General features: G+C 38.8%; 1 protein-coding gene across 1 annotated transcript; it reads right to left on the reverse strand.

The window, feature by feature from the left end:
• Positions 1–1504: 1504 nt before the first annotated feature.
• On the reverse strand, positions 1505–6405 carry LOC118359493 (homeobox protein Hox-C13a). The gene is made up of 2 exons (XM_035738005.2): positions 5662–6405; positions 1505–2744 (listed from the first exon to the last, which is right to left on the reverse strand). The coding sequence occupies exons 1-2, from the start codon at positions 6320–6322 to the stop codon at positions 2485–2487; spliced, it is 921 nt and encodes a 306-aa protein (XP_035593898.1). The 5' UTR covers positions 6323–6405; the 3' UTR covers positions 1505–2484.
• Positions 6406–12034: the final 5629 nt, after the last annotated feature.

Here is a 12034-nt window from a genome sequence, read left to right on the forward strand (position 1 = left end):
ACTTGGACAAATGCTGATGGAGAAACATGGATGAACATTGAATTCTGTGAGAGCTTGATGCAGCCAGCATCTTAGCTATTATCTAAATGTAGGCCTGTTAGCATGAAACTAAAGGCACAATTATAGCCAATACACAGTGTTGGGGAAGCTATTATGAAAATGTCGTTTATCAAGCTACCAATTATTTCACACTGGAAGAAGATAAACTACACTGAAGCAAAACTAAATTTACTTTGAAAAAGTAGTTCACTACATCCAAACTACCTGGGCTAAAATAATTACCATATCTAAATCTGAAATGTCATAGATTACATCTTGGCTACTTGACCCATATCGTGTAATTTTAGCAAAAAACGTAGTGTGTACCAGACGTTAGCTACACCACTACATGGCTATAGCATGTAATTAACTACTGAAAACACTACCAAGATTTTAATTTAGTCCAACTACCACCAAGCTACAGCAAAATGTAATATAATTACTAGTCGAATTACATAGTTCACTACTCCCCGTGATTGCCTATACTGATATCGTAATCGTTTGCTGCTCAATACCGAACATGAGGCAAGCGAATACTGTAGGTTATTTTAGTTTGGTGGCAACATCATGGGAGATTTTTTACAAACAAGGCACATTAATTACATAACATATTATTGGCAGGGGGATGTATTTTCGTATGGGTATCCTGTTGCTGTGTCCTGGCACATCTAAAACGGCATTTTTAATATCTCGAGACGAGTTAGACATGGTGATTTCATAATGCAAGCCTCCACTTTAAACTTTTCTCGAAAGGTTCATTCTCTTATTAAACAGTGCAGTATATGTCCAATATACAGGCCTGTGTTAAGTGGGCATATAATATAGGCCTATCCATGCAACCGATCCTCGGCAAACCATCCAATATCAGTCATTTTTTGTCCTATGGATATCATAGACATACAAGCATACATGTCAAAAACATGCCTATCCAAAAAGAATATAGTACTCCTTTAGGCCAGGGTTGGGCAACTTTTATTGGGAAGGAGGCCACAAAAAAATATCAACTCGTCATGAGGGGCTGCAGTGGTTCGCAGGTCTGCACACCCACATCTATACCCACACATCCTGACTACTGATCTGAGCAGTCAATCTAGTTACACACACAAAAAAAGGAGCGTAGAGAAAATGTTGCAGTTGTAAATCAAGTCCTCTGCAACTCTACACATGTTTCTATGGGGTGGAGATGCTTTTTTTTTTTTTTTTTTTTTTTGCAATTGTATAACAAATTCCTGCAGCTGCAAGTTGCCCATCCCTGCTCTAGGCCATATATCAAACGTCCCTCAAAACCAACGGCGACGTGACAAGCCCACAAGCTCATGCGGATGTGAGATGACATTTCAAAAAGAGTTCCACTAAGTGACTTAGAGGAGACAGGAAAGAAACACGTCATTTAATTCATCATATTTCAGCAACATCATGTTATTCATCATCATTTATTTAGGAAACACCTTACCAGTACGTTTTAAACACCACAATACAGTTCACATACTGCACGAAAGAAAGTTACAAGACAGTCTGTCTGCTTAGAAGGCGTGTGAACAGATCCAAATGCTTTTTTTTATTACTATACATAGGCCTACTATAAACAGAAAACAAAAGAAATCGATTGTGCATTTATGTGTAATACTCACTGACTTTAATTGCTTACAATCATTCCAGTTGCATGACAGAGACATTATCCTTCACTGATAAAGGAACACACAATGGGTTTGAGACGTTCCAATTGACAACCCTGTGATACGAGAGAATATGAATTAAATAATAAAGGCATTGCACTCTACATGTACAACAATAGCAGCCTTGCTTTTACCTTATTAATTAACAAAACATATCCTACAGAAAGAAAACATATATAGCTTCTGAAATCGGGGACAGGGGCGGTTTTGAACAAAACCATTTTATCATCCGTAGCCCCTGCAAAAACACCTCTTGAGTTCTTGGCTGAGGAGAATACATCTCATGTAGTTTTTTTTCTGTAGACTTTCGAGTTCATTCGTTGTCGTTCTCCCTGACCAGTTTATGTCCATATTGCAATTCTCTTTCAGTTGATGGCGCGATGAACATATCTAATATGTCTGTTTTGATTTGGCTGTCTGTTGGACGAAAAGTCCTGGAAATGTCAATTGGTTTGGAAAAAAAAAACACGCAATCCTTGTGTCTTTTTGAAATACAGATATCGTTTTAAATATTATATATTTATATATGTACATTCATATAAAACAATGTTTAACTGATTTCTCAATATTTTCACAGTTTTTATAGCATTTCTTTCTCTATATCGAAAAAAGAGCGGTTGGTGATGGCATAGATGTGTGGACTGTTGGTACTTAAATAAAATACACTGCCGAAGTATTCGTCAGGCTTGGTTGTCTCTAAGAGGTAAATTATGTATTGAAAGACGGTGGGATGGATATCAGCTGTAGTGTACAAAGCCCCGGAAATCTATCAAGTAGTAGGCGTGTGATTACTAGTCTTGGATTTACAGACAAATTTCTTCTCTTTCACCCGTCGGTTCTGGAACCAAATGGTGACTTGGCGCTCTGAGAGGTTGGTCCCGGCGGAGATGCGTCTTCTTTTGTCTTTGGTGATGAACTTGCTGGCAGCGTACTCTTTCTCCAGCTCCTTCAATTGGAGCTTGGTGTAGGGAACCCGTTTCTTACGTCCACGACGGTAGCTACTGATCTCAGGCTGCAAAGGGACTACGTCTGGAGAGAAAAAAAAGAGAGATATATTACGCAAAGACATTTCCCAGCACTAATTTAGCCTCTGATCAATTCAAATGTATTTCATGTAATAATACGTTTGTTATGAAGATGCAAATATGTCAACAATGCCTTATAGACATTAAATACATTACATTACCTGGGCCTATTGTGCGTTTTTAAATTGAAACATTACGCACGAGATTTTCGGATGCACAATTGGCTGTCTGCTCTTTTATTGGTATTTAAATGTTTATTTATACACTTTCATCGCTAAAGTTCACATACAATAATATAATAAGCATGTTGTTATATTTATCCGGGCACCTGAGGTGTGAGAATGTTTTTTTGAGTGACAGGCAAACATTTGTGAAATGTTGCATTTCTTCAAAATATGATCATCTTGATCCGTGATAAAGACATGAAAGACACAGAGATGGTCCTTGTGGGTCCATGCATCGTTTATACTTCCTTGTAGATCTTGAAAAGGGGATGAGGGATTTAAGTAGTCTCTCTTTCAGATTTTTTTATGATAATAACATATGCGTGGCCTTGCTGATGTACACAATGTTGTAAATTAGTTAAATAAAATCAATATTATATAAGGGACCAAATCTCCGAAACATCCATCCTACCCCAAATATCTATTATTGTTCATATAATTTATATAAATATAAAAACATCAACAATAGATTTTTCAACAGTGGACATATCACTGCGTAATTACACAAATTATATGCCCTGCAATGGATCTCTGAATATTTTTGGTATTGTACTGTGATGATAAAATTAGCACTTCTGGATAATAGTATTGCATTTCTTTAATATTTCTGCAATGTTCTCATCTTCTACAAATGCACTTACCTCTACCGGGTCAATTAACCTGATATAGGCGTAGCCTAGTTATCAAGAGCACGTTGACACGATCAAACTTTTGAGTAGGCCCATTAAAGTGGAAATAGCTAAACGTTTGATTTATGTTGGGAATTGGGATTTGAGTTACCTAAAGCTACGACTTAGGTCTGTCTGGCTGCTCAAAAAGCTGCCTAACATCCCAACAGTTCCGCCTGTCTGAGTGACATGAAAGGACAGGTATGGTTTTGCTTTAAAGACGAGACTAGGTTTGGGGGGTGGGTAGCCTGGTTCATGGTAGTAAGATGAAATATACCCCATAGGTCTACTAACATTTTTACATATGAGATCATTTTCGTGGTGCTAAGTCATGGTGCTAAGTGAGTCATGGTGCTAAGTGAGCTAGAAGGAATTAGAAATACGCAAATAACAGGTACGCATCCCTTCATTCCCGCTGTATGTCTTGATATCAAAATATTTTTTAACAAAACTAGAACATGTTCATTTCCTGGTCAAAATGTGTTTTGTGAAACGAAACGTGAGGAAAGAAATTATTCGGTGCACGACACGTCCGCCATGTTATGTAAAAAATGGCCATGGTAAACCCAGTGCTATTTGGAAAATAATATGGTTGAAATTCTGCACTCACACATGTTCTCATGTTTTCTCAAGTCAATTGAAATGTGGGCATCATTGTCCCAAGAATGTTTGGGATTTAAGCGTTTTCAGAGGAAATGTTCAATATTTTCGGAGGAAATGTAAAGTCTCAAAGTTTAACCTTACAGTTCTACACACAGCCACGCACTAACAGATACACAGACCCATAGGCTACACATTAACTGTGTGTGTGTGGTGTGTGTGTGTGTGTGTGTAATTCACGAGCTCGTGGTCCGCGTGTGTGTTTTAAAGGAAACTCCTGGAAAAGGAGGCAAAATGGCGTGAGGACAGAGCTAGCTAGGGCAACAATTAAACGCATCTGTATCCGAAATGCACACACACATTTCACCAAGAGGTTAAAACCTTGCTGTAAACGAAGCAGTCTAGTAAACACCATGTAAACAGCATACTGGGCGGTTATAGGCCCTGTATCATTTATCAAATATCAGACTATAGGCTATGTGACAAATACAAAGGAAACGTTGTTCTTCAAAAAGCCATTGGATTGTCAATAGTTACGCAACACAGTATTTGAGACAGATATTAGGCGCACACGTCGTTGGCGAATGGAAAATGAATTCTGCCTATGCAAACCCGCCCTCGTGCAACATTGCAGACTCTGCAGAGATTTATTGGCACAATCCAAACAGTAGCCTATAGCCTAGCTCGCAAATTGGATCATACAAGGAGAAAGGGTATGTGTTCATGCCCCTGTCTATTCTGCCACTGTGTGACTCACTACCCGGGTTAAGAATTGTTTTGTTTCTGAAGAGTTTCTAGTCTGCACAATATGTCATGCATGTTGTTTATTTATCAGATACATACAATCACATTGAGTAGGGTGTTATCTCTTACGATTAATTTTCCCAGAAATGGTTTCAACCAAAGCACAATCCACGGTGCTGAGTTGAATTGAAGGACGTGAATTGAAGGATTTTGGGCATATTTTAGCGATCAGTGACATAGCCAACCAAACAACCACACAGACACCCCCCCAGTAAAGGACCTAGTGGATGAAAATAGCCTACCATGTCTGACTGTCAGTTTCATTACGCTGTGAGATGTTCTACAAATATTCCGCTGTCTCTCAATAATGTACTAAAGGGATGCTATACATTTATATACATTGTCGTTTGTATACCACTCTACACTTGATCATTGACATATAGGTTATGGACTTTGATGTGTGGCACGTGATAAATGATGCGGCTACATTACGATGAGGAAATCATTGCATTTCATGTAGAAACCCCGCAATTAAAATCCAATAACATCGACGTAAATTTCGACGGAGGGAATAGGTTACTTCAATAATGGATAACAATTCAAAGCTAAATAAAAACAAAGGACAATGCTGCAATTCCACACATTATCTAGACATTTAAATGTCAAAGCATATCACATTTCATACCTGGAAATGGGGATTTCCAAAGATGAGTGGACTGTGTTTGCTCCTTGGAACAGTACACCTGCCCATCCCAGCCATTTGACAGAGCCCAGTGCTGGTAGCCCTCCATAGGAATCAACGCGTCGTGCCTGGGTTCGGGGTGGCTGATCCCGGGCACCACAGACATATCTAGATATCCAGGAACCGCTTGGTACGAGCTAGCAAAACTGGGGTAGAAGGCGAACTCTTTCGCCCTGCTAGACACCTCTTCAGTGGGCAACGCGGTGTGGGGGTCGGCATATTTCTCTGCGGGGTGGTAAGAGCAGGGCTTCTGCTGCAAGTTCACGTTGTGCGAGTGAGATAACCTACAACCGTAATAAGGGTTTCCAAACGGATAACCGTAGCTCAGAGATGCACTGGAGGAGGTTTGGGGAGCAGGACACTGTCGGCCGGTGTCTGGGGAAGATATATCCGAGTACACCGAGCCCTGGTGAGTCGCTATAGTGCCAGAATGTCGCCCCAACCCGGGGTGCGACATCAGGTCCCTGCAATGGGTCGCCGGGCAATTCCCGCTCAGTCCCTCCATTGTTTGGTTTTTATTCGGATTGTTTTCATTCGGGCTTTTTTCATAAACGTACATCAAGGTGTCCGCCCAGCGTGGATGCAGAACCAGTGAAGTCGTCATATCAGGGGCTGCGGATGGTTTTTAAAAGTCGACTACTCCAAGACCGACACCTCATTTCCAACTACATTTTACGTGAGCGCATGCGCAACCAAGACCCGTGTGTCCAGTTCATTAAGGTTCTGGCACGTGATATGCTAACGAGCCCGAAGAGATTGGGGCTTGTGAGTGGGGGGAGAATAGCCCTTTAAACAACTAGCAGCTCAAGTTTCACCGGGTCTTTCTGTGGAATACAGGGTCCCATCATTGGCTGAAGTCACCTACACGAACATCCTTAAAGGGGAGGTTGGAAACCTTAGGTGAAGGGGAACACGAAAACAATCTGCAAAGTTTGGCCGACAAAGGAAAATATTAACCTGAAGTAAATATTTAATTAACTCAGAATTGTTTTCATTTTGGGCAAGATGAAAAATACATTGAGTGGTATTATAATAATTGAATATGCAAGTCTAGGCCTTGTTATGCTTTGTGTGACAGTGCCGGTGTTGGTTTCATTAACAAATGTTCCCTCAATTAATTTATTTTGGAGTCAGAGTGGAAAACGTTTAGCTTGCATGACCAAAAATAAGTTGCATATTCAGACTTGCATATTCACACAAGTGGTTAACATAATATATTATATCCATATGCAAATAGGCATACATGCTAATGCAAATAGACCATGTAAGCTATGTAATCAAACATGTAATTGTGTATTTTCTTACAATGAAAATAATGAGACGACCATTGGTAAAACATTAGATAGGCTATATGTTTGTCAGCGAACTGTGTGTAGGCTACCGGTAAGTAGTTTCAGCATTCCGAACTGCATTGGCATGAATTCTACTGCTTACTCTAATTTCAATAAAAACTCATTCAGGCCGTTTAATTAGGCTACAGGGTTGCATCTTTCCTTTACGAACGTAGCCTAGTTGGTGAACTATAATCAATGACGCATTTCAAATGCAGTTTATTAGACTTAAAAAAAAACAATCCTAACTCATATTTGTGGGAGAAAATAGTGGGCGTCACATTTGGCTCTTTTTGGGAAATGTAAAGGTGATGGGTATAATCTAAATCGTGGGTCAAGTTTGTCAAAATTAAAGCGCAAGATCTGCCCATATGTTGTTCTTATCGTGGTCCCTTCAATTGCCTTCATATTCGAATAAATATCGATAGCTATGAACGTGCAACAATATATATTTTTTCAGCCTTTTGCAATCGGTAGAGTGATAGAGACTTAAGGGAAAGTAACGTCGCAAGATGATTTGTAGCCTTTCGCAATAATAACATGCTCCTGAAAAAGCACAACTGTGTTTTGTTTTTCCACAATTTTTAATGATTCCAAAATAATACCCCGTCAGTTAAAAAAAAAAAGCGTCAGAACAGGTTCACATATGAGTAGACTTTATTTGTGTGGAGGAGATCCTTCTATTTATTTGTTTGGAAGAAGGATTACTTCAGGCGCAGGCACTCGTTTTTTATTCATTTGTCGTTCTTTCCTTTGGACCGAAGACAGATATATTAAAATTTAGAACATGAAAATACCATTACAACATTTCAATGTTCTGATGCCAGTCACGTTTCTAATAACGCAATTATGTGTTTAGGACGCCAAAGGTTGTCCCAATGTTTTGGAGATTGACAATAGGGTATGACTACTGAATATTCAACAAACACAACATTTTTACCTGTGATGCTTTGGTCTATCCTAAACCATTTCAGACTCATCAAACTCAATCCGATCTCTTGAATCTCTACATGTTTATCTATATATCTAATCGACTGTAAATTGACCGCGAAACAGTTATACATTGTGCCAGTGTTGTGCACACATTATATGGATATCTAGACAGGAAAGGGAAAGCTAGAGTACAACTAGATGGCTGTAATTCGTCGTCACATAGACAAACAGTGCTCTGTTGTCTCAAATCCGGAGATTACAGCTATGGAGGGTCGGCTCATCCAAATGGCAGCTGCACGGAAGTCCAAGGTCAAGGTAAAAAACGCGGACAAACAAGGTCGTAATCAGTCTAGACAGACAAGAATGAACTTCACACTCTGCCGAGTATGCATGCAAACTCCTGTAATTTACAGACCCTGACTCTGAAATACCTGCAGAGTGGATAGTAAGTATAAAGACAAGGAAGGACAAACAGTCCAATAGTAGCTCAAGTAATTTCCTGTGTTTTTAAAGGGACAAGACAACTAGGTTTGGGGCTGTGTGGAGAGGGAAGAGAGACAGAAAACTGGGCACTATAACACAGGCTAGATAGACTAATACAATTAACGCGTATGAATCTTTTCATGACACTTTGCTGGTGAGAGGTGTTTGGAAATGTCATACATTTTATATGGATAACATTGATGATTTATATAGGCGTATACACGTTTTGCAATGTAATTGTTAGCGAGGTGTAGGCAGGACTAGCTTCACCATGGAACATGGTGTTCCATTGTTAAAATGGAGTTGCAAGGCTTTAAAAAAAAAGAACACCTCTAACTTGTAACCAAATATTCTGCATTGTTCCCTTGCGATACACATTCCCCTTTTTACATATTTTTGGACATTAGACTGCATGGGCTTGGTTATTGATAAAGATATCACGTCAATCATTTTTAATTACTATAGTTATGACTCATTTAGAATCCTCTTTCAAACGTGTCATATAAAATCAATGGATCTGTGAGGTTATACAGGCATTCAAACTAACTCCAACGTTCTGTATCGGGCGGTAAAGCTAATTGAAGAGTGTGCAGGCCCGGCCTATGGCAATACATTTATATGCGTCCTTACACGTGTAAAGACAAAATAACTTTATTTCGGGTACATGGGTTGTCATTGAATTTCCCTGCTCAATTAATTGCATTACTTTGGGTAATTATTATTCGCATTATTCGCTCAGGATATCATTTATCTGCGGTAAAGTAGCACCCAACAATGACAACATTCATGTCTTCAGTGCTTCCAAAGTACAGATATTTTTTCACCAAGTCATCAGCAATAGATTTGACATTTTTCTAGAAACTCCCATACCATAAGCCAAACTCTAACGAATGCATAGGCTATAATCACGCAAAACCAGGTATTCCTGCATGGCATCTCGACGTCGGACTGTTAAATTGATATGTATAAACGTTCATGTGAGCTATGGAACATCCTCTATAAGTTTTAACAAATTATAATGATACAACAGCAAAGTACGACTTCAAATGTTTATTCTCCATGAGCGAAATCCCCAAAGCGTTTGGACATATCCAATATAATAAATGCTGTTATATTTCCTGATTGCCAAAATATTGCAACGCTACTAATATACAGAAAACACCTGATACAGTAGGCTATATCGTATGCAACATGCATGCAGGATAAGGGTCGACACTCATAAATTCCATTCCAGCAACCTTATGTGGGAAATGAAACAAAGAAAATGACGTTGAATGTTCAATTAATGAACTGATTAATTTCCTAAATTGACTGATTTGTTCTTAAAGGGGTATACACAGCTTGTCATTATAGTGATGTAAGGTACGTCCTTTGTACCTTTAGTTCTAGGTACATAATTGTACCCTTGCAGTTCGGACCTTAAAATAGGCAATATTGTACCTTAGGGGACAAGATAGTATAGGCACAAAAGCGTGCCTTTTGAAAATGTACAAATGTGTCTTTTTAGGGTTACACCACAAAGCATTATTTGTATATTTCTCAGGGTGCCTTTCAAGTGAATTTTAGAGATACCAGTACCACCCAGGACTGTGTTTGCTAGTGACTATTACGTTCAATGGCTTTCAGTTCAAAGTGAATATTTTATCATCGAAATAAAAAATATTTACACAACACAATACATTACATATACAGTATCATAAGGTCATACTTTGACAGCGTAGTTTTACTCAAACAACATAGTCTAAAACTCTGGGTTTGCAGGCCACATCGAGCAAATCACATTATGCTAGCTTGCAAAGGGATATGTAATTCATATTCGAATCCAGCCAGAGTTAGGATTTCCCAAAAGGTCAACTTTTAATCACCAGCAACCTGCATTTACAATCACTGCCATGGAAAGGACATTTTAAATGAGACTACCTAAACCATCTAAACGTGAACAAACATGCAGTAACAAGTGCAATAAGTCCAACTACCAACAGATTGGATTAGTTTAATTATGTATGTTATTTAGCACAAGCTCAATCAATCAATGTGCACGCAAAAACACATATGTTGACACAAAGAAACAATAGAGCATGCTGGGAAATATGATAATTCTGGCCGTGGTTTTTGAGAGTGTGTGATGATTGTACCTTTATATTAAAAGTATTGGCTACAAAAATGTACCATTAAACTATTATCTGCACATGTACCCTAAAATGTACCAAACAGTACCATGTGAGATTATACTGTACCCTATACCCTGGTTTCTGAAAGTGTAGCCTAGGCATAGTGTTGTAAACAAGCAATAGAACCGCAGCTGCAAAATTCACACGTCAGTTTTGTCCAGATTTAACACAGCACCCTTAAACTCGTGCTAGATCTGTCATACCGGGAATCAGAGGCTGGAAGATGGAGTCATTTTTTTGAAAGGTAGGGTTTGGGCCGGGGCCCCAGCACCACCACACACGTTACTCAAGTCCCCATGGTGATGGTCGACAGACCGTGGAGAAGCCTACCTACCTGTGATGGGGCTTCCGCTCTCAGGAACTGACTGACTGGTGCATGTGCTCCCCTCCCGGCCTGCGCACCACATAAAGCATACGATTTAGTACCAGTCATTTCCTCTATAGCGCGGGGAATTATGAATTATTTGATCAAATATATTAATATAAATATTATCTAGTAATACTTCGGTTATTTACCTGCAGTAGAATACAATATAACTTAATAGAATATAACAGAACGGAATAGAAAGATAATTTATTGATAGATCCTGTTCTCCCAAATACACACACAGATACAACAATTGTGGCGCAATCTCACTGGTTGTATAGGGAGAATGAGGCAATATCCTGGGGGATCATGTACGATTCTTTGAAGTAACCTCTGGTGTTCTAGCATACGGTATGGGATGGATGGAGTGATTGACTTTGCAGGTAAAGCACCTTGTCGAAACTACTACTGTTATAAATCAGCCAACTGCCTTGTTAGCCTCAGTCTTTGCTAGAAAATCAGTAGTATGATTATAAAAACTACCATGCATAAATATGTTTGTAGTTTTAATCATCAAAGTGTAGCGAATATGCTAGTTTTTTTGGTTGTTTCATCGAATAAGCAAACTACAAACACCAATCTCGAGATGGAGTTCTACTCACTTCATTTTGCGTTAATGTGCGCTCACATTTTGAAACATGGTTTGAAACATGTACTGCACGAATAGGGTATTTGTAATCAAATGAACTCCGGCCACCAAAATATCCATGCGTAAAAGCATGCGTAAAAGCGAATTAGAATTATCATCGATAACCTCTCAAAGCAATGGACAAATAAAACAATCTTTCCTAATGTTTTATTATAGTTTTTTTTTATTTTGGAAGGGATATGGAAATAAATATTAGTCCAATTCAGTCGAGGAATGAGACTTCAAATTAATTTGGAAAATATTGGAAAAATAAAGTCTAAATATATTTTATTTGCGTGTTTTCCTAAACAAACCACAGGCTACTACTCATGTGTTCGGTATGTGTGTGAGTATAGTCTGCTGATAGGTACATGTTTCAATCAACATTAAGTTATGTTTCTCA

This window comes from Oncorhynchus keta, chromosome 27, assembly GCF_023373465.1.
Source record: "Oncorhynchus keta strain PuntledgeMale-10-30-2019 chromosome 27, Oket_V2, whole genome shotgun sequence".
NCBI lineage: Eukaryota > Metazoa > Chordata > Actinopteri > Salmoniformes > Salmonidae > Oncorhynchus > Oncorhynchus keta.